Source organism: Lepidochelys olivacea (genome assembly GCF_965140295.1).
Source record: "Lepidochelys olivacea isolate rLepOli2 genome assembly, chromosome: 23".
NCBI classification, from domain to species: Eukaryota; Metazoa; Chordata; order Testudines; family Cheloniidae; genus Lepidochelys; species Lepidochelys olivacea.
Genome location: NC_140433.1, coordinates 13,180,234 through 13,207,833, shown reverse-complemented (window position 1 = coordinate 13,207,833; position 27,600 = coordinate 13,180,234). Strand labels below are relative to the sequence as shown.

Genomic DNA, 27,600 nt, shown 5'->3' with positions numbered 1-27,600 from the left:
CCTGGGTTCTCTCCCTGGCTCTGGGAGGGGATTGGGGTCTAGTGGTTAGAGCGGGGGTGGGGCTGGGAGCCAGGACTCCTGGGTTCTCTCCCTGGCTCTGGGAGGGGATTGGGGTCTAGTGGTTAGAGCGGGGGTGGGGGGGCTGGGAGCCAGGACTCCTGGGTTCTCTCCCTGGCTCTGGGAGGGAGGTGGGAGCCAGGACTCCTCCGTGTGATGGTGGCTGACCTGGTGCCAGCCTTTCCCAAAGCTTTGGGCCTCAGCTGAGCACTGCCACACTCATGGCTGGAAACGTCCCACTCCCCGGGGTGTCGGGAGGGCTCAGCGGGGTGCTACGCTCATAACACCGTGTTTAGACTTGATGCAAGTTGCTGCCAGCGTTAATCTCACTTTGAATTTCTTTCTCCAAGTTTTTGCTTCCTGGCTGTAATAAAAGGTTTGCTCTGGATCCACGGCGCTGCCCGCTGCAGGGATCGGCCCCTGCCCATCACCAAGGCTGGCGAAACACAGACATCACAACACAAAAACGTTGCTAATTGCCCCGTGAAGAGGCGACCTGCAAATCTGCTCGTCCCAGCCGCTTGAAATTCTGGAAGGAAATAAAAACAGCTGCCGGGAACATTTTTCTCTGGCCAGGTCTATGCTACAGACCGATACCAGTATAACTTCATCACTCGGAGGGTGGGGGGAAATCCACACCCCGGAGCAACGCAGTTACACCCACCTAACCCTCGGTGTAGACAGCGCTATGGGGCCAGAGCGAGTGGCCTCCCCGATGGGGCTCACGGAGAGAGCCAGGCGGGCTGGAGGCTCAGAGGTGCAGCCCCAGGAGGTGGTGGAGCCCGAGGGCCTAACCCCAGAGAATGAGGATGACCCTCGGGGGAAGGGGCTCTCACACCGAAGGGGGTTCTCCCAGGGGCCGTACAGAGCCGAGAGAGAACGGGGCCTGGGAGTCTGTGACAGGGGTCTAGTGCTGAGAGCTCGGAGGGGTGGCCAGGACTCCTGGGTTCTATCCCCTGCTCTGAGAGGGGAGCAGGGTCTAGTGGTGAGAGTGGGGGAGGCTGGGAGCCAGGACTCCTGGGTTCTATCTCCAGCTCTGGGAGGGAAAGAGGTGGAAGCTAGGGCTTCTGCGTCTGACAGTGGCCAACCAGATGCCAGCTTTCCCCCTCCTCCCCCTCCCGCCATGGGCTATGGAGTGTTAACAGTGGGGACCAGCCTCCCCGTGCTCCCACCCCAAGGGCGGCCCCCACTAGGGGGCAGAGGGGCATTCAGGTTCTGGGGCCCCTTTGGCCTCGGTTCTGGAGCCCCGTTTGTGTCAGTCATGACATGGATTGGCCTGACAGGGGACAGTGGCTGAACTCATTTCACCTGGGGCCAGATCGGAGCCAGCGCCCCATGGAGGGGAAAGGCCCCGTGCCCCATTCCCTGCCCCCCTGAGCCAGCCAGTCCCCACCCGGGGGCCAGATCAGGGTTGGCGCCCCCTAGAGGAGAGGCAAATCAAAGCGCACACGCAGCTCCCTTTAAAATAAAATTTCCCTTTTATTTCTCGTTCCTCTGGATCGAAGGCTTGTTAGTGGCTGAGGCTCTAATTGGGACGGCAGGTGGGGTCCCCCCCCAGGTCACGCCAGTCACCTCTCCTCTGCCTACAGGTCTCTGTTCTACAACCCGGGGGCCGGGGGCTGGCCCCCTACAGCGGGGGGGGGGGGGGGTTAGACGTTAATTGGGGCTGGCCCGGCCCCAGGGCTGGCCAGGCTCACTTGTCTGTCTGTCTGGCCACTGCTCTCTCTGTCTTCCCCCTTGCTCTCTCGTTCCCCCATTTTTTGATGGGCTCCTTTTCATTTGTTCTTTTTCACTCCTTCATTCCTTTACTCTTTTTTTTCCCACCCCATCTTTCGTCTATCTTTCCCCCGTTCTTTCGCTCTGTTTTTTCACACTTCATTCCTTCCCTCTGTCTCTTTCACGCTCCTGTGCAGTTCAGGCAAGCTTTGAGTTCTTTTCTTTTTCTCTCATTTGTTCTTCTCCCACTCATTCATCCGTTCACTCTCTCGTTCCTCCTTTTGCTCCTTCTTTCTGGCCTTTCATTCTTTCCCCCCTCCTTCTTTCACCGTTTTTTTGCTTTTTTTCACTTTTTTCCTTCCTTCTTTCCCTCTTCCTTCTTTTCTCCACGCATTCCTTCTCCTATTCTTTCAACTCTTTTTTTGCTCATTCATTCATTCATCTCTTTAATTTCTCCATTCTTTCCCCTTTCACTTCACTCTTCCCCGCCATCCATTCACTCTACTCTTTCACTTCTTCTTTCCTTCCCTTTCACTCTCACACTCTCTCCTTCCTCCATTCACCTGTTCTGCCCTCTCAGGCTCATTCTTTCACTCCTCCATTCATTCTTTCGCTTTCCTCCTGTTTTCTCCCCCCAGGGATTCTTATGGGGGAACCCTCTTCCTTCAGCCCCTCCCCCTTCTCAGGGGCACAGATCCCTGGCATCAAACCCAGATAGACCGAGGGACAGGTCAGCAGGAGGTAGCCATGGTGGGGGTGGAGGGGTGGGGGCGCAGCCCTGGTCTGTCTCCTTCCCCCCCTGTTTGGTTCTGTCAGGCCCAGCAGCACCTGGCGGGAGGGGAGAGGGCAGCTGGTCCATGTGTTAGTCAGGGGTGGGGGCTGTGGGTCGGATTCTAGGTCAGGAAGTCCATTCAGTATCGGGGGCCTGGTTCCTCTTGGCTGGCGCCGACGTAAGATGCCTGCATGCTGGGTGAGTACTGGGGGGGAGGGGGAGAGAGAGAGATGGGGGTGAGAGATGAGAGAGAGATGGGGGTGTGGGGGATAGACTGGAGGGGACGATGTGACTTTCTGTCTGTCAAAGCAGCCTCCTGGAGCCCCAGCATTCACCCCTGGGATGGGATTATGATGTTTGGTACAAAGCAGGCCTTGTGAGGCATCATTTGAACGCATGTCCTGTTGGCTTGTGTGTGCTCCCATTGTGTGGGAAGTTTTGCTGTCTGTATGCTACTGATAATCCCCGAGGTGGGGAGGCTCGGGACACCATCCCTGCCCATCCTGGCCAATAGCCATTGATGGACTGATCCTCCAGGAACTTATCTAGTTCTTTTTTGAACTGCCCGACCAATGGGGGCTGCCTCACCGGCAAGAATCTTTCTAGCAGCTGGAAGAAAGTATAAAAAAAGGGACAGTGACATCCTCACTTGGCCTCTCTCCTCTCCCATCTCCACACCCAGAAAACTGTCCAGAAGACAAAGACTTTGAGCTAGGGAGACTGGTCCCAGGCTGGAAGGGAACCCGGCCTGTGTAGTGAGGAGCAGTGAGCGGCTTGTTAGCGGGAGAGGTTGTTTGGTTCAAATCTTGCTCAGACGGTTAAATTGAGACGCCATTTCTAGTTTTATTTCTTAGGTAAGCGACTCTGTTCTCTGAGCCTGCTACCAAGACTCACTGACACTCTGTCTTGCTGGAGTTAATAAACCTGTTTGATGTTTTACCCAAACCAGTGTGGATCCACTCCCCTTTTGCCGGAATGGTAAACTAATGAATCAGCTTGCACCGTCCGAGGGAGTCCCCGAGCAGTGGAAGACGGTGTATTTCTGGGGTGCCAGGCTGGGGCGACTGGCTGGGGTCCCTCTCTGAGAGGTTCAGGGAGCTGTCATGCCATGTTGCTGGGGTGTGGGGACCTGCCCATGCTGCTGGCTGAGTGATCACAGTGCCTGCAGAGGGTTCGCAGCTTGTCACTGGGGTGACACTGTGTGAGACAGCCCAGGCCAGTGAGTTAAGGGGGCACAGCGGCCCCACAGTGCCAGGTTGTCCTCTGGGGGGATCCCTCCCGCCGCCCCGGGAGTGGGGGCACAGGCTGGGGAGGGGAGAGACTTACCGAGGGGGGCGGGGAGTGCCGGTCCAGGAGGGGCACGCTATCATATCGAGGACTGCCACTGAACAAACCGCTTTGATTCCTGCCGAGGAGAGCGAGATAGGCGCTAGCTGGGAGGGCTGGGGGTGGGGGTGGGGAGAATCCTGCCCCCCCTCCGAGAGCCAGGTCCCCGAACTGGGGGTGTGTGTGACATCACTCTACCCCCAGCTTCCTCCTCCCCCCCAAATCTCTGCAGGGCCGTGCCATGGGCTCGGTCGTCGAACCCAGGGCTGCCCACTGGTGATTGGGGGTGGGGCAGGGGGGCAGACAGAAACAGCTGGATGTCTTGGTTTAACTGGGGCCAGGAATCTATTTAAGAGAGGCCAGCCGGGATACCAGGCTAGAGGAGCCCATCGTTCAGTCACAGGGCAGCAGCCGGGATACGGGGCTAGATGGGCCCATGGCTCTGAACCAGGGCAGCAGCCGGGATACCGGGCTAGATGGGCCCATGGCTCTGAACCAGGGCAGCAGCCGGGATACCGGGCTAGAGGGGCCCACGGATCTGAACCAGGGCAGCAGCCGGGATATGGGGCTAGATGGGCCCATGGCTCTGAACCAGGGCAGCAGCCGGGATACCGGGCTAGATGGGCCCATGGCTCTGAACCAGGGCAGCAGCCGGGATACCGGGCTAGAGGGGCCCACGGATCTGAACCAGGGCAGCAGCCGGGATACCGGGCTAGATGGGCCCATGGCTCTGAACCAGGGCAGCAGCCGGGATACCGGGCTAGATGGGCCCATGGCTCTGAACCAGGGCAGCAGCCGGGATACCGGGCTAGATGGGCCCATGGCTCTGTGGCAGGGCAGCAGCTGGGATACCGGGCTAGAGGGGCCCACGGATCTGAACCAGGGCAGCAGCCGGGATACCAGGCTAGATGGGCCCATGGCTCTGTCGCAGGGCAGCAGCTGGGATACCGGGCTAGAGGGGCCCACGGATCTGAACCAGGGCAGCAGCCGGGATACCAGGCTAGATGGGCCCATGAGTCTGATCTGGTCTGAACAGTCCTAGAGGCCCATCCCCCACTAGCTGGTATTGTTATAAGTAACCCTTCGAGCTCTGGGCAGAGTGAATCCAGAAACAACCGGACAGTGTGTGTGGGAGGGTGGGTGGGGGCGGAGGAGGGGGAGGCGGTTGCCATGTGCCCCCCAGTGGTGGCTCGGGGGGATAGCTTTAATTGCAGAACGGGACAGAGATTGGCTGGAGGGGCCCATAGGGGAGGGCAGAGCCCACTGATGGTTGGGGAGGGTCCCCTGGACTGCCTTCCCCCATCCAGCAAGGCAGGACAGGGGGTAATATGGAGGGGGCACCCATCAGCACCTGGCCCAGCTTAGCACTGGGGCACCTGACCCCTAAGTCCCAGGCAGGCTGGGGTCTGGCGAATGCCGGCGCAGCCGAGACGGAGCTGTTGCCGGGGCGGGGCGGGGAGAGGGGGGACGGACGGATGGATGAGAAGAGCGACAGGGGAATGAGGGAGAGAGGGAACGGAGGGAGGGGTAGCTGGGGGTGGATGGCTGGATGGTCAAAGGGACGGATGGAGGGACGGGGGTGTAACGGGGTCGGACGGGGGTGTGGACAAACAAATGGAGAGACGGGTGCAAGGGGGAAGGAGAACCACAGCGGGGCCAGCCGGCCGGTGAGGTGGGACAGACAGACACGGGGTGGGGAGCGAGGGACGGACGCCCAGCGCCCGCTGGCCCCCAGCCCAGCCCCCGGCTGCGGTCCGTGGGGGGGGGAGGGGATGGGGGCTACTCACATGTACTGTGAGACGGGGGCGTTGGAAATGGGTGGGGCCGAGAGGCGCAGGCTGGAGCGGGGCGGGGGGCTACGTGCCTGAGGGGTGAAGGGGTCGTCGTCCTCTGTGTCCTCATATGCCGCGTCCCTGCCGGCCGGAGAGGGGGGGTTGGCGGGGGGCTGCTTGGCGATGCCCCCCCCCACATGACATGTCCCCCTGCCCGTCCCCCCCAGATACCTGCCCACCGCCGTGACTGCTCCCGCCCCCTGGCCAGATGCCCCGCCCCTGCCAGAACCACACCCCCCGCCTCCCCCTTCCCCCCCCCGGCAACCTGCTGCGCTGCCACAACAGGCCCCGCCCCCCACTGCTAGCAGTCCCGCCCATCCCAGATGCCCCGCCCACTCCCTCCACTCTGAGAAGCTCCACCCACCTGTCCCAACCATCCCCACCCCAGATGCCCCACCCCCACTGTGAGTGGCCCCACCCACCACAAGCAGAACCGCCCTCCCACCCTAGATGTCCCGCCCCCTATACCCAGCTGCGCCCCACCCCCTGCTGCCCGCTCGGCTCCACCCCCTCAGAAGCCCCGCCCCCTGCACCTGGCCCTGCCCACCTGCTCTGGAACCTCTCCCAGGCGCGGGGCAGGCTGCAGACGGCTGTGGTGAAGGCGAGGGCCGAGAGGAGGGAGAAGAGCAGCAGGAAGAGCAGCCCCTCCATGCCGTCATAACAGAGCCCCTTGAGCGCGTCCACGTAGTCCTGGCGGAGAGACGGCGTCACTGGCCCGCTGGGGGGCGGAGCCTGGGAGCTGCCACAGCTCAGGGGGGCGGAGCCTGGGGGAGCTCCCATGGCTGGGGGGGGGGGGCTACCATAGCCGGGGGGGGGGGAATGCTGCCAGAGGGGGGCCCGGCAGCAGGACCCCCCCGGGGGGACAGGAGCCGATACCTTGTGAAGTCCCCGGCAGTTGAGCAGCGCGACCAGCTGGTGGAAGTTGCTTTCCGTGGTGTTCAGGGTGCCCTGCACAGACACCAGGTTCCTCTGGGGGAGGGAGAGAGAGGGATGGAACCCAGGCGTCCGGGCTCCCCGCCCGTCCCCCCACCCCCTTGGCTTTACTCCCTAGCCTGCACTGACCTCTGCCGCGGGGAACTGTGGGATAGCTTCTCTCTCCAGGCCGTGCAGCTGGGAGTGGATGCTGGACAGCGCCCGCTGCGACATGGTCAGCCTCTGGGGGGGTGAGAGCGGGATTGGGGGGCGCAGACGGGAGCGGGGGGGTGCGGCTCCCTCCCCCCCGCCCCAGCTCCGGCCCCGGCCCACGGTGCAAACCGGCTGCACGACCATGTCTGGCGCCCTCTAGTGGTGGGTTCAGGTAGAGGCCCCCCTTAGCCCCTCCCCCAGCCCCGCCAGTGCCCCTCACTCCCGACCCGCAGCCCCCTGCTAGCCCGGCCCTGGGCTCCCCCCCAGCCCTGCCGGTGCCCCTCACTCCCGACCCACAGCCCCCTGCTAGCCCGGCCCTGGGCTCCCCCCCAGCCCTGCCGGTGCCCCTCACTCCCGACCCGCAGCCCCCTGCTAGCCCGGCCCTGGGGCTCCCCCCAGCCCTGCCGGTGCCCCTCACTCCCGACCCACAGCCCCCTGCTAGCCCGGCCCTGGGCCCCCCCCCAGCCCTGCCGGTGCCCCTCACTCCCGACCCGCAGCCCCCTGCTAGCCCGGCCCTGGGGCTCCCCCCACACACTCAGCCCCCAGAATCCAGAGCCCAGGCCTCCCTACTGGTGGTGCTGGTGTGCCCCTCCCCCACCCGGCCCAGTCTGAGCCCCAGCCAGCTCAGTTCACGGGTGAGTTGTTGGGGTCTCACCTGTTGGAAGGGGTTCGGGACGTCCAGCCTGCAGGCGAGATAGTACTGGAGGATTTCTGCTGGGGGTGGGGAGAAGGAAGGGGTTAATAATGGGCCCCTCTAGTCTCGTCTCCCCTCCCCCGCCCCCATCAGCCCCGTGGGCCCATCTAGCCCGGCCTCCTGCCTCTAGTGCCTACCTGGGTTAAGGTCTGTCTTGGCCTGGGTCAGGTTCAGGACGAAGCCATCTGGGTCAGAGCAGAAATCACTGAGTCCCTGCGGGGTGCGGGAGTAATCAGCTAAGAATCAGGTCTGGGCCCAGGGGCCCAGGGCCGGGCTAGCAGGGGGCTGCGGGTGGGGAGTGAGGGGCACCGGCAGGGCTGGGGGGAGCTGAGGGTGGGACTAGCAGGGGGCTGCGGGTGGGGAGCGAGGGGCACTGGCAGGGCTGGAGGGAGCCCAGGGCCAGGCTAGCAGGGGGCTGCGGGTGGGGAGTGAGGGGCGCCGGCAGGGCTGGGGGGGGCAGGGCCGGGCTAGGAGGGGGCTGCGGGTGGGGAGTGAGGGGCACCAGCAGGGCTGGGGGGGACAGGGCTGGGCTAGCTGGGGCTGTGGGTCGGGAGTGAGGGGCTCGGGCAGGGCTGGGGGGAGCCCAGGGCTGGGCTAGCAGGGGGCTGCGGGTCGGGAGCGAGGGGTTCGGGCAGGGCTGGGGGGAGCCGAGGGTGGGACTAGCAGGGGGCTGTGCGTCGGGAGTGAGGGGCTCGGGCAGGGCTGGGGGGAGCCGAGGGTGGGACTAGCAGGGGGCTGTGGGTTGGGAGTGAGGGGCACCGGCAGGGCTGGGGGGAGCCCAGGGTGGGACTAGCAGGGGGCTGCGGGTGGGGAGTGAGGGGCGCGGGCAGGGCTGGGGGGGGCAGGGCCGGGCTAGGAGGGGGCTGCGGGTGGGGAGTGAGGGGCACCAGCAGGGCTGGGGGGGACAGGGCTGGGCTAGCTGGGGCTGTGGGTCGGGAGTGAGGGGCTCGGGCAGGGCTGGGGGGAGCCCAGGGCTGGGCTAGCAGGGGGCTGCGGGTCGGGAGCGAGGGGTTCGGGCAGGGCTGGGGGGAGCCGAGGGTGGGACTAGCAGGGGGCTGTGCGTCGGGAGTGAGGGGCTCGGGCAGGGCTGGGGGGAGCCGAGGGTGGGACTAGCAGGGGGCTGTGGGTTGGGAGTGAGGGGCACCGGCAGGGCTGGGGGGAGCCCAGGGTGGGACTAGCAGGGGGCTGTGGGTGGGGAGTGAGGGGCGCCGGCAGGGCTGGGGGGGGCAGGGCCAGGCTAGGAGGGGGCTGCGGGTGGGGAGTGAGGGGCACCAGCAGGGCTGGGGGGGACAGGGCTGGGCTAGCTGGGGGCTGTGGGTCGGGAGTGAGGGGCTCGGGCAGGGCTGGAGGGAGCCCAGGGCCAGGCTAGCAGGGGGCTGCGGGTCGGGAGCGAGGGGCTCGGGCAGGGCTGGGGGGAGCCGAGGGTGGGACTAGCAGGGGGCTGTGGGTTGGGAGTGATGGGCACCGGCAGGGCTGGGGGGAGCCGAGGGTGGGACTAGCAGGGGGCTGTGGGTCGGGAGTGAGGGGCACCAGCAGGGCTGGGGCGGGGGTGGGGGGCAGCCTGGGTTCTCTAAGGTGAGATAATTTAATTGCCCTGGCCCTGGTTATCTTTAATGGGGTGCGGGGGAGGATTAACCCTTTCATGGCATACCCCTCCTGAGATAATATTCAGAGTAACTGCCGGTGCCCCTCACTCCTGACCCGCAGCCCCAGGAGGCACTGATCTCCTGGTGTGGCGAGAACGGGGCTGAGACCCACAACCGCCCCCCGCCAGCCCTTCACTCACCACAGCTGCTGCCATCTCCAGCCCCAGGGAGCCCCAGCTCAGGATGAGAACGAAGAAACTCATCACAGTCATTCTGGGGGGAGGGGAGACACTGGAGTCAGGAGCTGGGAAAGGCCCAACTCAGCCCCTCCCCCAGCCTGTGGGGCAGGGAGAAACAGCCTCTCACCCCTGCCCCCTCCCAGAGCCAGGGAGAGAACCCAGGCGTCCTGGCTCCCAGCCCCCACCCCCGCTCTAACCACTGCACCCCATTCCCCTCTCATCACCAGGCAGGGGGGCTGTGAGGCATGATGGGGGAGGAGGTGGGACAATGGGGGTTGTGGAGGGATGGGGGGGTTGAGGGAGGGGGCTGTGGGGATGGTGAAGGGAAGATGGGGGACAGTGGGGGGCAGGGCAGGAGGGGAGATGTGGGGGGAGGGGGCTGGTAAATAGAAGATGGGGGCTGTGAGGGGGGGATCGGGTCCCAGTGACTGCAGCTGCCCCCCGCCCCCCCCCAGGTCTCCCCCGACTCACACGACCAGCAGCCACTTGATCTGCTTCGCCAGCCCCAGCAGGGTGAAGAGGCCAATGGCCAGGTCCAGCAGCAGCAGCAGGATATAGGCCAGCCACCTGGGGGGTGAGGGGGGGCCCAGGGGTGAGCCCAGCCCCCCTGCCTCCCCCGCCCCCCGCCAGCCACCTGGGGGGCAGGGGGGAGCCCAGGGGGGAGCCCAGCCCCCCGCCCCCTCCGTCCCACGCTCCCTGCCAGCCCAGCCCCCCTGCCTCCCCCGCCCCCCGCCAGTCACCTGGGGGGCAGGGGGGAGCCCAGCCCCCCGCCCCCTCCGTCCCCTGCCCCCCGCCAGCCACCTGGAGGGGGGAGGCAGCTCTCAGGACCCCCCCGTTCCCTCCCATCTCCCCCGCCCCCGGATCTCACCTGTAGTCCTCCAGGTAGGCCAGGCCGAGGGCCAGCTGGCTGGGGCTGCCCCCCAGGGCCCCCCAGAACGGGAGACCCGCCAGGATCTGGGCCACGGCCTCGGCCTGGCGCCGCGTGTTGCGCACGACGGCCACGAACTCGGTGCGGGGGACCAGCTCCTCCTCCAGCCGCGTCAGGTCCCCCCCCACGGCCCCCGACAGCAGCCCCAGCGTCCGGCGCACCTGGGGGGGAAGGGGCCCGGGTCAGGCGCCCGGCACATGCGTGTGTCACCGTCACGCCTCCCCTCCACGTGGCTTGTCACAGTCACGCCTCCCCCCACAGGCGTGTGCTGTGTCATGCCTCGCCCCCCACACGCGTGTGTCCTGGTCAAGCCTCCCCCACACACGTGGGCCACCGTCCTGCCTCCCCCCACACGTGTGCGTTATGGTCACGCCGCCCCCCACTCGTGGGCCACCATCAACGCCTGCCCTCAGACGCGTGTTCCACCGTCATGCCTCCCCACACGCGTGTGCGAGGTGTCACCCACCCCCACGCCTGCGTGTTGCCATGTGCCCCCTCACACACTTCCCCTGCCCGTGTGTGCAGGGTCCCCGCGCAGCACAGGGTGGGGGAGTCGCTCCCTGGGCAGCTAGCGGGGGCGGGGGGGAGTGGGGCTCTGGGAGCTTTGGGGGGCTGTGGGGAGTGGCGGGGGGCAGGCGGCACGGGGGCCTCACCAGTGTGTCCGCACCTTGCAGCGGGTGGTTGGTGCTGGGGGGCGCAGGGGGAGGTAGGAGGGCAGTGGGGGGCACAGGGGGAGGTAGGAGGGCAGTGGGGGGCACAGGGGGGACCTGGGGGGGCACGGGGGGGCTCACCAGCGCGTCGGCGCTCTGCAGCGTCAGGTTGGCATTAGGGGCTGGGGGCGCAGGGGGAGGTAGGAGGGCAGTGGGGGGCACAGGGGGGGCCAGGGGGGGCACGGGGGGGCTCACCAGCACGTCGGCGCTCTGCAGCGTCAGGTTGGCATTAGGGGCTGGGGGCGCAGGGGGAGGTAGGAGGGCAGTGGGGGGCACAGGGGGGACCTGGGGGGGCACGGGGGGGCTCACCAGCGCGTCGGCGCTCTGCAGCGTCAGGTTGGCATTAGGGGCTGGGGGCACAGGGGGAGGTACGAGGGCAGTGGGGGGCACAGGGGGAGGTAGGAGGGCAGTGGGGGGCACAGGGGGGACCTGGGGGGGCTCACCAGCGCGTCGGCGCTCTGCAGCGTCAGGTTGGCATTAGGGGCTGGGGGCGCAGGGGGAGGTAGGAGGGCAGTGGGGGGCACAGGGGGGGCCAGGGGGGGCACGGGGGGGCTCACCAGCACGTCGGCGCTCTGCAGCGTCAGGTTGGCATTAGGGGCTGGGGGCACAGGGGGAGGTACGAGGGCAGTGGGGGGCACAGGGGGAGGTAGGAGGGCAGTGGGGGGCACAGGGGGGACCTGGGGGGGCACGGGGGGCTCACCAGCGCGTCGGCGCTCTGCAGCGTCAGGTTGGCATTAGGGGCTGGGGGCACAGGGGGAGGTACGAGGGCAGTGGGGGGCACAGGGGGAGGTAGGAGGGCAGTGGGGGGCACAGGGGGGACCTGGGGGGGCTCACCAGCACGTCGGCGCTCTGCAGCGTCAGGTTGGCATTAGGGGCTGGGGGCGCAGGGGGAGGTAGGAGGGCAGTGGGGGGCACAGGGGGGGCCGGGGGGGCACGGGGGGGCTCACCAGCACGTCGGCGCTCTGCAGCGTCAGGTTGGCATTAGGGGCTGGGGGCGCAGGGGGAGGTACGAGGGCAGTGGGGGGCACAGGGGGAGGTAGGAGGGCAGTGGGGGGCACAGGGGGGACCTGGGGGGGCACGGGGGGCTCACCAGCGCGTCGGCGCTCTGCAGCGTCAGGTTGGCATTAGGGGCTGGGGGCACAGGGGGAGGTACGAGGGCAGTGGGGGGCACAGGGGGAGGTAGGAGGGCAGTGGGGGGCACAGGGGGGACCTGGGGGGGCTCACCAGCACGTCGGCGCTCTGCAGCGTCAGGTTGGCATTAGGGGCTGGGGGCGCAGGGGGAGGTAGGAGGGCAGTGGGGGGCACAGGGGGGGCCGGGGGGGCACGGGGGGGCTCACCAGCACGTCGGCGCTCTGCAGCGTCAGGTTGGCATTAGGGGCTGGGGGCGCAGGGGGAGGTAGGAGGGCAGTGGGGAGCACAGGGGGAGGTAGGAGGGCAGTGGGGGGCACAGGGGGGACCTGGGGGGGCACGGGGGGGCTCACCAGCGCGTCGGCGCTCTGCAGCGTCAGGTTGGCATTAGGGGCTGGGGGCACAGGGGGAGGTATGAGGGCAGTGGGGGGCACAGGGGGAGGTAGGAGGGCAGTGGGGGGCACAGGGGGGACCTGGGGGGGCACGGGGGGGCTCACCAGCGCGTCGGCGCTCTGCAGCGTCAGGTTGGCATTAGGGGCTGGGGGCACAGGGGGAGGTAGGAGGGCAGTGGGGGGCACAGGGGGGACCTGGGGGGGCTCACCAGCGCGTCGGCGCTCTGCAGCGTCAGGTTGGCGTCCAGCAGCGCGGCCGTGACCTGCCCGACCCCGTCGTTGGTCTCGCTGTTCCCGTAGAAGCCCAGGCCGATCCCTGCACTGGGGGGGGCACAAGGGGGGTCAGCACCGGTGGGGGGACGAGTCCCACCCCCCCAGCTCAGCCCCATCCCACTGGCGCTCCAGCCCCCCGCCCCGGGCACCCCCCAGGCGTGGGGGCAGGGAGACGGGCATGGGGCAGAGTTCAGCTGGGGAGAGGAGGCGGGGGGGGACGGGGGGGGCGACGGCCAGGATGACGGATGAAGACCCATAAACTTCTTAGCACAGAGGGGAGGGGGGCAGCGGGAGGGGGGGAGCTGGGCCCTGCCAGCCTGGGATCCCGCCCCCACATCACACCCACAGGCCCATCCAGCTGTCACTGGCCCCCACCCCCAGGAGGCAGCAGGCTCCTGACAGCCAGATCCGCCCCCCCCAGCAATCAGAATGGGGGTGGGGTAATTACAGCCCTGCAGATAATGAGAGGGGCGCCCTGCCGGAGAAACCCCTCGAGTTCTGGGGCAGCAGCCAGTGATCAGCCCCCCACGGACTCTCCTGGACCCCTCCCTACCCCACTCCCCCATAACTCCCAACTCCCTATCCCTCCCCCTCATACCTCCCATACCCCCCGGACCCCTCCATCCCCCCCATACCTCCCAACCCCACCCCCCTTTGTTCCCATCCCCCCCATAACTCCCAACTCCCCCTCCCTCCCCCTCGTACCTCCCATCCCCCCAGACCCCTCCATCCCCCCCATACCTCCCAATCCCACCCCCCTTTGTTCCCATCCCCCCATACCTCCCAACCCCACCCCATACAGCCCAGACCCCTCCATCTCCCCATACCTCCCAACCCCACCCCCATACACCCCCCAGACCCCTCCATCCCCCCATACCTCCCAACCCCACCCCCCTCCGTCCCCATCCCCCGCATACCTCCCAACTCCACCTCCCTCCCCCTCATCTCCCTCGTACCTCCCATCCCCCCAGACCCCTCCATCCCCCCATACCTCCCAACCCCACCCCCTCTGTACCCATCCCCCTCGTACCTCCCAACCCCACCTCCCTCCCTCTTATCCCCCTGGTACTTCCCATACCCCCTCATGCCCCCCATTCCCTTCCATCCCCCCCATTCACCCCCAGACCCTGCCATCCTCTCCCCCTCGTACCCCTCATCCCGCCCGACCACTCCGTCCCCATCCCCCTCCAACCCCTGCTGGACCTTTCCATCGCCCTCCCCCTTGTACCTTCCCCCCATGCCTCCCATCTCCCCCCATACCCCCCCCAATTCCATTTGTCTGTGACATTTGTCTGGCTGGCTCCCAAAATCCTGCTGCCATGGCAACCGCCCCCTCCATAGCCCCATTGTCACGCTAATGAGGCCCCTTCCTTGCAGGGCAGGAGCCATGGGGGGGGGCGGGGGGGGCGGAGCCAGTTTCTTTCCCCATCACCGAGCCAAGCTGGGTGGGAGAGGGGCAGGGAGAGAACCCAGGCGTCCTGGCTCCCAGCCCCGCTACTTCTAACCACTAGACCCCACTCCCCTCGGCGTAGCAATGGGACCAGGGTGCTCTGGGGTTTGGGCCCTCCCTGTCTGCGGCCCGGCTGCTCAGGAGCCGGCCTGGGTCTGAGCCCAGGGGAGTTGGGCTCCCGCCCCCCAGCCAGCCCCTGGCACACAGAGGGGCCCATTGTCCGCTCTCTGAATGGCCTGGGGCTGGGCTCTCAATGGGGCCCTTCTCCCCCCAGCCTGGCTCCTTCTCAGGGGGCTGCCAGCGACCCCCAGGGAGGGGGGTATGGGGCTGGGATGGGGGAGGAGAGACTCAATAACCCAGCCCGGAGAATGGAGAGTCTGGTGAAATTCCCCACAGTGAGAGGGGAGTGGGGGCTAGTGGTCAGAGCGGGGGGGGGGCTGGGAGCCAGGACTCCTGGGTTCTCTCCCCGGCTCTGGGAGGGGAGTGGGGTCTAGTGGTTAGAGCAGGGGGGGGCTGGGAGCCAGGACTCCTGGGTTCCATCCCCAGCTCTGGTGCGGGAGGGGGACTGACTGTGTTTTTGTCCCATGAACTTGGCCTTCTGCCTTGGCGCCCGGAGCTGGGAAGTTTTGTTTTTCTCCCTGTGTGGCAGTGAAGGGGCGGGGATTGGCAAGAATGGGGGGGCCGGGGGGACCATGCGGGGGCACGGCCATGGCGGAACAAAGAGACAAAGGAGCCGGGGGACCCAGGCCGGGGCCAGGGGGAGAAAAGGGACCTGGTTTCCTATAGCGCCAGGAAACAAGCAGCTCTTTATGGTAGCTGGGGGTCAGGCGGGGAGGGGGGGCACTGACAGCCAGTGCCAAACAAAGCCAGGACAATGGGGAGTCTGATGGACCCAGGGAGGCTGCGGGGCGGGGAGGACAGATACCAACCCCAGCAGCCTCCTTAGCAAAGGCTTAGAGAATGGGGGGCGGGGAGTGGGGCTCGGGGCCTGTCCCCTCTAGGGGGCGCTGGCTCCCACCTGGCCCCAGGGCAGGGACTGGCTGGCTCAGGGGGGCAGGGAATGGGGCCCGGGGCCTGTCCCCTCTAGGGGGCGCCGGCTCCCACCTGGCCCCAGGGCAGGGACTGGCTGGCTCAGGGGGGCAGGGAATGGGGCTTGGGGTCTGTCCCCTATAGGGGGTGCCGGCTCCCACCTGGCCCCAGGGCAGGGACTGGCTGGTTCAGGGGGGCAGGGAATGGGGCCCGGGGCCTGTTCCCTCTAGGGTGCGCTGGCTCCCATCCCATGCTGGAACCATTCCTGAAGCGAGTTTGTTGGGGCCTCAGCCGACATTGCCCAGTCCCCCCACCTTCTCACACAGGTTGGGGGGGGCTCTGACCCCCCAGCCCCATCCGTGTCCCCCCCCTTCCCTGGGTCCCCACCAGCAGATGACAATGGCGGCCACGCAGCTCCAGGTGACGCAGCAAACCCTCTGCGGCTTGGGCTCGTCCTCGTCCTCCGGGTCGCAGCAGCAGAACCGGATCAGGTGGACGCAGATCAGCCCCAGGCTGATCGCCAGGCAGAGCCCGGCCACGCTGGCCAGGAGCAGCAGGGCCTGGGGGACGGACAGACAGACGCAGATCAACCCACAGACAGTGGTTAGAGCGTGGGGGGTGGGAGGGCCTGGGAGCCAGGACTCCTGGGTTCTCTCCCCGGCTCTGGGAGGGGTGCGGGGTCCAGTGGTTAGAGCCGGGGGGCTGGGAGCCAGGACTCCTGGGTTCTCTCCCTGGCTCTGGGAGGGTTGCGGGGTCCAGTGGTTAGAGCAGGGGGGCTGGGAGCCAGGACTCCTGGGTTCTCGCCTATATTTCTAGGAGAAGGTGCTTGGCCCTGTGGTGATCCCTGCCCCCCAGGGCCCAAAGGGGGCAGATGAGGGCATGTCCAGGGTGCCCGGCCCTGTGGCTATCCTCCCAGCCAGCCCCAATCTCCCGCCCCGACCCCCCCCAAGCAAACACAAGCCTGGCCCAGCAGATTACAGCTGCTCTCAATTTGCTCCAGGCTTAGATGGTGAAACCGCCCCCAGTGAAACTGCGTGGGCCAGGCCCCCACCCCACAGCAGCTGGCAGCATGCGGGGGAGGGGGCGGGGGGGGCGCCGGGGGCGGCGGGAGCTGAGAGACATTTCACAGCCTGCTTCTGCTGGAGGGCGGCCAGGGCTTGCCAGTCAGAGAAATACAGCTCGTCTGTCTGTCTGTCTGTCTGTCTGTCTGTCCCTCGCTCCCCACGCAGCCTCCATCCACCCACCCATCCTTCCCCTATACCTGTCCGTCCAGTGATGGGCGTGTGGGGACGGACACGGAGGGTATCGGGGGCGGGGAGGGGGGCGTGATGGATGGACAGACAGACAGAGGAGCATGCATGGGGATGCAGAGACAGCCCAGTGCCGTTTACTTTGGCCCGGCAGGTGGCGGGGGCAGGTGGGGGCCCGTGGGGCTGTGGCCCGTTTCCAGCCGGCGGCAGGGGTGGTGGGCAGGCAGAGGCCCATGGGGCCATGTGTGGGGATGGAGGGAGGGATGGGGGGCTGTGGGGGGGATGAAGGGGTGCATGGGGATGGAGGGATGGGGAGGGATGGAGGGGTGTGGGGGGGGATGGAGGGAGGGATGAGGGGCGCATGGGGACAGAGGGAGGGGTGTGTGGGGACGAAGGGGCACGTTGGGGGGACAGATGGGCAGGGATAGAGGGAGGGAGGGATGGGAGGTTGTGTGTGCGGAGGGATGGGGGGCTGTGTGTGGGGATGGAGGGAGGGGTGCGTGGGGACGGAGGGGCACGTGGGGTGGATGGATGGGCAGGGATAGAGTGACGGGGATGGGTGTGTGTGGGGAGGGAGAGAGGGACAGGGAGGGGTGGGGGGCTGTGTGTGGGGATGGAGGGAGGGATAGGGGCTGTGTGTGGGGATGGAGGGCCGCGTGGGGACAGGAGGGGCGCCTGGGGGGGACGGATGGCTGAGCGGCTGCCCCGTGCCTGGCTCTGCCGCGCGGGGGGCCCCCGGTGACCTACATAGCAGCGAATCCAGAGCTCGGCTCCTGGTTCTGCCTGCCAAGGGAATCACCAGGAAATCTGGCTCCCTGGGTGTGGGGGGAGGGAAGGAGGGATGGAGGGGAGTGCAGGGAGGGAGGGAGGGATGGAGGTGAGTGGATGGATGGATGGAGGAGTGTGGGGGGAGGGAAGGAGGGATGGAGGAGTGTGGGGGGAGGGAGGGATGGAGGGGTGTGGGGGGAGGGAGGGATAGATGCACGGGAGTGGATGGATGGATGGAGGGGTGTGGGGGGAGGGAGGGATGGAGGAGTGTGGGGGAGGGAGGGATGGATGGAGGGGAATGTGGAGAGGGAGGGATAGATGCAGGGGAGGGAAGGAGGGATGGAAGGGTGTGGGGGGCGGGATGGATGGATGGAGGAGTGTGGGGGCAGGGAGGGATAGATGCAGGGGAGTGGATGGATGGATGGATGGATGGAGGAGTGTGGGGGGAGGGAAGGAGGGTGTGGGGGGAGGGAGGGATAGATGCAGGGGAGTGGATGGATGGATGGAGGAGTTTGGGGGAGGGATGGAGGGGTGTGGGGGGAGGGAGGGATGGATGGAGGGGAGTGTGGAGAGGGAGGGATAGATGCAGGAGAGGGAAAGAGGGATGGAGGAGTGTGGGGGGAGGGAGGGATGGATAGACCGGATTAAAGCTCATAAACAAGCTGCCCCCCCGTTACGCAGACTACTCCTGACCCACGTTAATTCCCAGCTAATTTGCATTTTGTTTAAAAAAAAGAAGCAGTACTTTTGATATTTGCATCTCGTAATCCCCAGGGCAGGAGTGCAGGTGGAGGCCAGATTTGGCCTTAATCTGCCCAGAGATCAATCCCCAGCTGGTGTCAATAGTCCGAGGCAATGGGGCCAGACCCCCAGCTGGGCAGGAGAGGAGGGGTGTCAATCGGCCCTCGCTCCATCGGCGGCAATGGGGCCAAACCCCCAGTTGGGGGGCTTGGGAGGAGGTCGATCGGCCATCGAGAGATAGACTCCGCCACTTCCCTTGGTGGCTTGTCCCAACGAGGCGCTTTGACTCAGCTGAGTTACTCCCCCCTCGCTGTTCAAACCTGGTGCCTTCTTCCCAGTCTGACGGTGTCTGGTGTCTGGCTTCCAGCCCTTGTGTCCTCTGCCTGCCACCACCAGGTCAAAGAGCAGCTGATACGCCCCCCCCACACACACCCCCGGGAAGGTCCTCCTACGTCCTACGTCCTAGTCAAGTTGCCTCTTGATCTTTTGGATCAGCTACTTTTATTTTTTGAATTCACACTTTGTTACTTCTGTTTGAGTCTGTCCACGGACGCCCTAAATGCGATATAAAGGCAGTGAGTTAGGGCAGTGCCTCCGACAGTCTGACTCTCAAAGCAGCCAACGCAGACTTTCAGAGAGGCCACGTCTATGGGCAATGTTGCACCCACGGGAATGCCGTTTGCTGTAGATCTGGGGTACACCGTCAGTGTCGGAATCAAACTACCTCGGTCTTTCCCTACCAGAGGGAGGTCTCAGAACTTCCTGGTCGCCGATGTGTAAGAACCTGCACCCACGTAGCTTCCATCCTAATCTTGTAGCGAAGATCTTGGCTTAAGCCGGAAGTCTGAGGTTTAATAGCCCATTGGTAGATCTCAAAGCACCTGACAAAGGAGGTCAGTGTAATTATCCCCATTAACTGAGGCAGTGACCTGACCAAAGTCCCCGAGCAGAACAAGGTCTCTTTAGTCCCAGTCTGGGACTCTCCATTAGGCTACGCTGCTTGATACCCGTACAGTTTATTCCCTTTCCCAGACAGGAATAGCTATAGCAGTATAAGCAACCCGTATTCCTGCAGCCCCTCCAAGGGAAAGGATGGCTTAGCTAGACCAGAAGAGTTATAGTGGGACCATGATTGTGTGTAGACAAGTCTTTGAAGATGGGTCTTAAGGAGCGCTGAGAAGGCGTTTCGACTCAGTTGAGTTAATTCGCTTGCACTAACGTGACGGAAGAAAAGATCCAGTAGATCAGACTCTAAGGACTAGAGACTCTACTTCATCCCTAGAGGAGACTCTTGCGATGGTTCATTATCCGCACTGGTAAAAAGTTTGCACTGTAGATATTTCTCCTCTGGATTGTTCTCACTTTAGCTTTTCTGGGATGCCATGTCTAATTCTGGCCTCTCAGTGGCAAGAACCAGGAACCCAAACTGGATCAGTTGCTGGGATGATCCGGAGACTGGACAGTCGATTTTATGAGAAGAAACTCAAAGAGTTTGGCATGTTTAGCTTACAATGGAGGCTGGGAGGGGATCCGATTGCTTTCAGGGGGGCAAACAGCAGGGAGGGAGAAGAACAGTGCCTGGCTCAAGAACAAATGGGCATGGATAAACTGAGGCTGGAAATTAGAAGAAAGTTTCTAACCATCTGGATCAGCCTAAGTGGTTTGAAGATGGAGCTATAGCAGAGGACTGCACTCTGTGCCCTTCCTGGATTTCCAGGCCGCGGAAAAGTGACCCCTTTTAGCTGGGCCCAATCAAGTGAGTGCCTCGAGTCTACATGGAGATGCTATTCCAGAACCAGGTTGGATGTGCTGTCGCTATGTGGGGGTGGCTCCCTGTGTGAGGACACGTTTATACCACAATCAGAGGGGCCCATATTTTGGTTCAGCTTGGTCCAGTAGCCTGGCTGGTGACATCTTGCTCCTATGCTCAGGGTCTGACCGATCACCAGATTTGGGGGCATCATCCCCCGGCTTCCTCCACAGCCTTGGGGGGTGGATCACCTTCTGGGCTCACCTGGGCTCAACTCCCCTAATTCATCCTCTGCCCTTGTCAGGGCTGTCACGGGGCTCGCTCGCTGTTAGGGTGCCCCCTCTTGGCTGCTCTGGGAATTAGTTCCTTCTAGGTCCAATGCCCCCTTCCGTCGCTTGGTCGTGCACACCGCAGCCTCTCTCTCTCTGCGACTTGGAGTGCTCCCTCGTCGTGGCTTGGCCCTCCGTGCTCACGACGCGCTTTCCCCCTCTCAGGGTATCAAAGTCAAATGGGATGAACCATCCCACAGCCCAGCCTAAGTCCCTTACCCAGTGGCCGGCAGGGGAGCCTGGGCCCACCCTTCACTCCAGGATCCAGCTCGAAGACCCTCTTACCAGTGTCCAAGGTCTGCAGCATCCCAATCATGGGTCGCTCAGGTCACTTAATTCCCCTCAGCTGTGGGACTATCTGGGCAACTGGTCCTTTCTCAGACAGTGTGGGGCAGCCCCCCCATTCACAGGGGCATTTCCCACTGTGTCTGTTTGGGGCTGCAAAATGTGAGTCGACTGCAGGTAACGGCGCTCAAAGCCGGGGTGAACGTGACGTGTGCTCAGATGAGGCGTGGGGATGTCCTTCTAGGACGTCCACCACGCATCGGTTTATTTCGTACGCGCTCGTCCGGTCAATTTCTCTGCGTGTTATCCTAGAACTGTGGGGCCGGAAGAGACCTTAAGGGGTCATGACTCCATCTCCAACGCAACTTAGATCAGCTCCGGCTGGCGTTTGTTCCACTTGTTCTTAAAACCCTCCAAGGACCAGCCCCAAGACGGGCTTTCAGGCCACTTTGGCTCAGGCCCCTCGCCCGGATGATTCCGAGGAAAGTCTAAGAACGCCACGGCAGACAGAGGCAGACAGAGGGATGGGATGGATGGAGGGATGGGGATGGAGGTAGAGGAGTGTGGGGGTGGATGGCCAGACAGACAGAGGGATGGGATGGAAGGAGGGATGGGGATGGAGGTAGAGGAGTGTGGGGATGGATGGCCAGACAGACAGAGGGATGGGATGGATGGAGGGATGGGGATGGAGGTAGAGGAGTGTGGGGATGGATGGCCAGACAGACAGAGGGATGGGATGGAAGGAGGGATGGGGATGGAGGTAGAGGAGTGTGGGGATGGATGGCCAGACAGACAGAGGGATGGGATGGATGGAGGGATGGGGATGGAGGTAGAGGAGTGTGGGGGTGGATGGCCAGACAGACAGAGGGATGGGATGGAAGGAGGGATGGGGATGGAGGTAGAGGAGTGTGGGGATGGATGGCCAGACAGACAGAGGGATGGGATGGATGGAGGGATGGGGATGGAGGTAGAGGAGTGTGGGGATGGATGGCCAGACAGACAGAGGGATGGGATGGAAGGAGGGATGGGGATGGAGGTAGAGGAGTGTGGGGATGGATGGCCAGACAGACAGAGGGATGGGATGGATGGAGGGATGGGGATGGAGGTAGAGGAGTGTGGGGATGGATGGCCAGACAGACAGAGGGATGGGATGGAAGGAGGGATGGGGATGGAGGTAGAGGAGTGTGGGGGTGGATGGCCAGACAGACAGAGGGATGGGATGGATGGAGGGATGGGGATGGAGGTAGAGGAGTGTGGGGATGGATGGCCAGACATACAGAGGGATGGGATGGAAGGAGGGATGGGGATGGAGGTAGAGGAGTGTGGGGGTGGATGGCCAGACAGACAGAGGGATGGGATGGATGGAGGGATGGGGATGGAGGTAGAGGAGTGTGGGGATGGATGGCCAGACAGACAGAGGGATGGGATGGATGGAGGGATGGGGATGGAGGTAGAGGAGTGTGGGGATGGATGGCCAGACAGACAGAGGGATGGGATGGAAGGAGGGATGGGGATGGAGGTAGACGAGTGTGGGGGTGGATGGCCAGGCAGACAGAGGGATGGGATGGATGGAGGGATGGAGATGGAGGTAGAGGAGTGTGGGGGTGGGTGGCCAGACAGACAGAGGGATGGGATGGAAGGAGGGATGGGGATGGAGGTAGAGGAGTGTGGGGGTGGGTGGCCAGACAGACAGAGGGATGGGATGGAAGGAGGGATGGGGATGGAGGTAGAGGAGTGTGGGGGTCGATGGCCAGACAGACAGAGGGATGGGATGGAAGGAGGGATGGGGATGGAGGTAGAGGAGTGTGGGGGTGGGTGGCCAGACAGACAGAGGGATGGGATGGAAGGAGGGATGGGGATGGAGGTAGAGGAGTGTGGGGGTCGATGGCCAGACAGACAGAGGGATGGGATGGAAGGAGGGATGGGGATGGAGGTAGAGGAGTGTGGGGATGGATGGCCAGGCAGACAGAGGGATGGGATGGATGGAGGGATGGGGATGGAGGTAGAGGAGTGTGGGGATGGATGGCCAGGCAGACAGAGGGATGGGATGGAAGGAGGGATGGGGATGGAGGTAGAGGAGTGTGGGGATGGATGGCCAGACAGACAGAGGGATGGGATGGAAGGAGGGATGGGGATGGAGGTAGACGAGTGTGGGGGTGGATGGCCAGGCAGACAGAGGGATGGGATGGAAGGAGGGATGGGGATGGAGGTAGACGAGTGTGGGGGTGGATGGCCAGACAGACAGAGGGATGGGATGGAAGGAGGGATGGGGATGGAGGTAGAGGAGTGTGGGGATGGATGGCCAGGCAGACAGAGGGATGGGATGGATGGAGGGATGGGGATGGAGGTAGAGGAGTGTGGGGATGGATGGCCAGACAGACAGAGGGATGGGATGGAAGGAGGGATGGGGATGGAGGTAGACGAGTGTGGGGGTGGATGGCCAGGCAGACAGAGGGATGGGATGGATGGAGGGATGGAGATGGAGGTAGAGGAGTGTGGGGATGGATGGCCAGGCAGACAGAGGGATGGGATGGAAGGAGGGATGGAGAAGGAGGTAGAGGAGTGTGGGGGTGGATGGCCAGGCAGACAGAGGGATGGGATGGAAGGAGGGATGGAGATGGAGGTAGAGGAGTGTGGGGATGGATGGCCAGACAGACAGAGGGATGGGATGGAAGGAGGGATGGGGATGGAGGTAGACGAGTGTGGGGGTGGATGGCCAGGCAGACAGAGGGATGGGATGGAAGGAGGGATGGAGATGGAGGTAGAGGAGTGTGGGGATGGATGGCCAGGCAGAGGGATGGGATGGATGGAGGGATGGGGATGGAGGTAGAGGAGTGTGGGGATGGATGGCCAGGCAGACAGAGGGATGGGATGGATGGATGGATAGAGCTGAGTGAGTGGGAACAGACAGATAGCTCTGGGGACAGACAGACAGACCCCCCCCCCACGGCCCACACTCCACTGTAGGGGGAGGAGCTGCCCCCATTGGAGGGGCCCTGGACGGTGACCTCTGAAGTAGAGTATGACCCCCGCCCCCTACAGTCTCTCCCAGTACACATAACAGGGGGCTCCCAGCATAACAAGAGATTAAACCCCCACCCCGGACAATTACCTCCCCCACCACCCCCGTTGGCCCCACTGCCAGGCCAGACCCAGGACACAGACATGTCCCCTCCACCCCTGCTTGCCTCCACTGTGCCCCCTTTCCGGCTCAGCACTCCCTCTGCCCCCGCCCTCCCCGATCTGTCCCTGCGTGGAGGCCTGGCTCACGAGTCTTCTTCCTCCCTCACGCTGCTGGTCTCTCTCCTCCTCTCTCTTTCTCTCCTTCGGGTCCCTCCATCGCTCCGGTCTGTCCGTCCCCATCCCACCCTCATTTTCTTCCTCCTTTGGTCCATCTCTTTCCTCTTTCTGTGTCCTGCCCTCCTCTCCCCCTCCATCCCTCCTGTCTCCTTCTATCCATCCCCCTTCCTTCAACACAAACTGCTCCATCCATCTCTCCTCCATCCCTCCATCCCTCCAGTCTCTTTCTATCCATCCCCTTCCTCCAACACACACACAGCTCCATCCATCTCTCCTCTTCATCCCTCCATTCCCCTTCCTTCAACACACACTGCTCCATCCATCTCTTCTCCATCCCTCCTCTCTCCTTCTGTCCATCCCCTTCCTCCAACACACACACTGCTCCATCCATCCTCCATCCCTCCTGTCTCCTTCTATCCATCCCTTCCTCCAACACACACACACTGCTCCATCCATCTCTCCTCCATCCCTCCTGCTTCCTTCTGTCCATCCCCTTCCTCCAACACACACACTGCTCCATCCATCCTCCATCCCTCCTGTCTCCTTCTATCCATCCCTTCCTCCAACACACACACTGCTCCATCCATCTCTCCCCTTCATCCCTCCATCCCTCCTGTCTCTTTCTATCCATCCCCTTCCTCCAACACACACACAGCTCCATCCATCTCTCCTCTTCATCCCTCCATTCCCCTTCCTTCAACACACACTGCTCCATCCATCTCTTCTCCATCCCTCCTCTCTCCTTCTGTCCATCCCCTTCCTCCAACACACACACTGCTCCATCCATCCTCCATCCCTCCTGTCTCCTTCTATCCATCCCTTCCTCCAACACACACACACTGCTCCATCCATCTCTCCTCCATCCCTCCTGCTTCCTTCTGTCCATCCCCTTCCTCCAACACACACACTGCTCCATCCATCCTCCATCCCTCCTGTCTCCTTCTATCCATCCCTTCCTCCAACACACACACACTGCTCCATCCATCTCTCCTCCATCCCTCCTGCTTCCTTCTATCCATCCCTTCCTCCAACACACACACACTGCTCCCTCCATCTCTTCTCCATCCCTCCTCTCTCCTTCTGTCCATCCCCTTCCTCCAACACACACACTGCTCCATCCATCTCTCCCCTTCATCCCTCCATCCCTCCTGTCTCCTTCTATCCATCCCTTCCTCCAACACACACACACTGCTCCATCCATCTCTCCTCCATCCCTCCTGCTTCCTTCTATCCATCCCTTCCTCCAACACACACACACTGCTCCCTCCATCTCTTCTCCATCCCTCCTCTCTCCTTCTGTCCATCCCCTTCCTCCAACACACACACAGCTCCATCCACCTCTCCTCTTCATCCCTCCATTCCCCTTCCTTCAACACACACTGCTCCATCCATCTCTCCTCCATCCCTCCTGCCTCCTTCTGTCCATCCCCTTCCTCCAACACACACACTGCTCCATCCATCTCTTCTCCATCCCTCCTGCCTCCTTCTGTCCATCCCCTTCCTCCAACACACACACTGCTCCATCCATCTCTCCTCCATCCCTCCTGCTTCCTTCTGTCCATCCCCTTCCTCCAACACACACACTGCTCCATCCATCCTCCATCCCTCCTGTCTCCTTCTATCCATCCCTTCCTCCAACACACACACACTGCTCCATCCATCCATCCTCCATCCCTCCTGTCTCCTTCTATCCATCCCTTCCTCCAACACACACACACTGCTCCATCCATCCTCCATCCCTCCTGTCTCCTTCTATCCATCCCTTCCTCCAACACACACACACTGCTCCATCCATCTCTCCTCCATCCCTCCTGCTTCCTTCTGTCCATCCCCTTCCTCCAACACACACACTGCTCCATCCATCCTCCATCCCTCCTGTCTCCTTCTATCCATCCCTTCCTCCAACACACACACACTGCTCCATCCACCTCTCCTCTTCATCCCTCCATTCCCCTTCCTTCAACACACACTGCTCCCTCCATCTCTTCTCCATCCCTCCTGCCTCCTTCTGTCCATCCCCTTCCTCCAACACACACACTGCTCCATCCATCTCTTCTCCATCCCTCCTGCCTCCTTCTGTCCATCCCCTTCCTCCAACACACACACTGCTTCATGCATCTCTCTCTTTCTCTCTCCCCTTTTCTTTCTCTCCATCTCTCCCTGCCTTTTTGCCTGTTTCTGTCCATCTCTTCCCCCCCTCTCCGCACCTCCGTCTTCCTGTCCCCCGTGGCCCCCTTACCTGCTGGTACTCCCTGTCCTGGGGGGCGAAGCTGCTCTCCACCGCCTCGAACTGGAAATTGGTGCGGGGCACCTGGTGGAGCAGGTAAACCCACCACGACGCCTGGTACTCCTGGGGGGACCCCATGGCACCCCGTGGGCGCGCGTGCGGGGGACCCTCTCGCCGGACGCCTGGGTCCCCTGGCTCACTGGCTGGCGCCGCCCATGGGGCTCGGGGGGGGGTCGGGGTGGGCAGAGAGCTGGAGAGCGAGTGAGCGAGCGGAGATTTGGCGTGGGGGGTGTGTGTGGGGGGGTGGTATTTTGCAGGCGGGGAGAGTGGGAGCGGGGGGGGGGGCTATGGGGGAGGGGCAGCGCCACCTGGTGGTGACGCCGTGGAACTTCCTAGCTTTCCCTCCCTCTCCACCCCTGTCCCTAGGGGACCCCTTTAAATTAACCCTTCGCTCCCCAGCCCCGGGGGGGGGGGATACAGCGCCCCCTGGTGGTGACATGCTGGAACTACCCACATATTCCCCTCCACCCCTGTCCCTGGGGGACCCCTTTAAATTAACCCTTCGCTCCCCAGCCCCTGGGGGGGGATACAGCGCCCCCTGGTGGTGACATGCTGGAACTGCCCACATATTCCCCTCCACCCCTGTCCCTGGGGGATCCCTTTAAATTCACCTTTCGCGGCCCAGCCCCTGGGGGATACGGCGCCCCCTGGTGGTGACATCCGGGAGCTTTCCTAGCTGGTCATTAAATCAGCCCATAGGAGGAGGGGAGGGAGGCAGGGGGTCGCTTTAAATTAACCCTTCGTGTCCCAGCCCATTGGAGGGTGCGGGGTATGGGACGGGAACAGCACCCCCTAGTGGTGGCCTGATATAATTCCTCAGCTGTTCACTCTCTCTCCTCCCATAACGGGGACCCTTTAAATTAACCCTTAATTTAACCTTTAACCCTTTAAATTAACTCTTAAATTAACCCTTCGCTGCTCCACCCTCTCCCAGATACTCATGCCCCCCCTTCATGCTCCTTATTATCGTTCATTACTGATACTTGACTTGCATCTGCTCCTAGGTGGGCCGGGTCCGGGCCACCCTGCGCCAGGCGCTGTACAGACATGGAACAAAAAGATGGTCCCTGCGACTGGTGGAGACAAACCGACCGACCCTGGGGGGCGGGGAGCACAAAGAAACAGGCTGGCCAGTTCTTGAAAGCGGCAGCTGTCCCAGCAAACCAGCTGCCCTAATCCCTGTCGTCCTTCACATAAGTGTCCTGGCCAAGGGGCATTTTGGAAGCCTGGGATTTGCTAAGTCCTTGGCCTTATGTGACATCCTGTAGCAATGAGTTCCGCAGGCCCATCACGTGTTGCGGGGGAAAGTGCTTGCTTGGGTCAGGTTTTAATTTGTCCCCCTGAACCCCAGCACCATTGTTCCCCCCTCCCCCACCCCAACCCACTAGACCAGGGTGGACAACCTTTTTGGCTTGAGAGTCACATATGGGTATGGCAATTGTATGGCGGGCCATGAATGCTCACAAAATTGGGGGTTGGGGTGCAGGATGGGATGAGGGCTCCAGCTGGGGGTGCGGGCTCTGGGGTGGGGCCAGAAATGAGAAATTCAGTGTGCGGGAGGGGGCTCCAGCCTAGGGTAGGAGGTTAGGGTACAGAGGGGAGAGGGCTCCAGCTGGGGATGTGGGCTGTGGGG

General features: G+C 63.5%; 1 protein-coding gene across 5 annotated transcripts; it reads right to left on the bottom strand.

Annotated features, from left to right (window-relative positions):
• Positions 1–1,516: 1,516 nt before the first annotated feature.
• TTYH1 (tweety family member 1) lies at positions 1,517–26,188 on the bottom strand. 5 transcript variants are annotated; one of them, XM_084612335.1, is made up of 14 exons: positions 25,920–26,188; positions 15,645–15,817; positions 12,715–12,826; positions 10,216–10,436; positions 9,819–9,914; positions 9,309–9,381; positions 7,660–7,735; positions 7,484–7,542; positions 6,766–6,858; positions 6,580–6,672; positions 6,251–6,393; positions 5,659–5,784; positions 3,872–3,950; positions 1,517–2,750 (listed from the first exon to the last, which is right to left on the bottom strand). In XM_084612335.1, the coding sequence occupies exons 1-14, from the start codon at positions 26,043–26,045 to the stop codon at positions 2,685–2,687; spliced, it is 1,536 nt and encodes a 511-aa protein (XP_084468461.1). In that variant the 5' UTR covers positions 26,046–26,188; the 3' UTR covers positions 1,517–2,684. The 5 variants fall into 5 exon arrangements, with proteins under 5 accessions (XP_084468461.1, XP_084468464.1, XP_084468462.1 ...); XM_084612338.1 differs by having other exon boundaries at positions 5,736–5,784; XM_084612336.1 differs by having other exon boundaries at positions 7,484–7,539.
• Between the last annotated feature and the right edge of the window lie 1,412 nt (positions 26,189–27,600).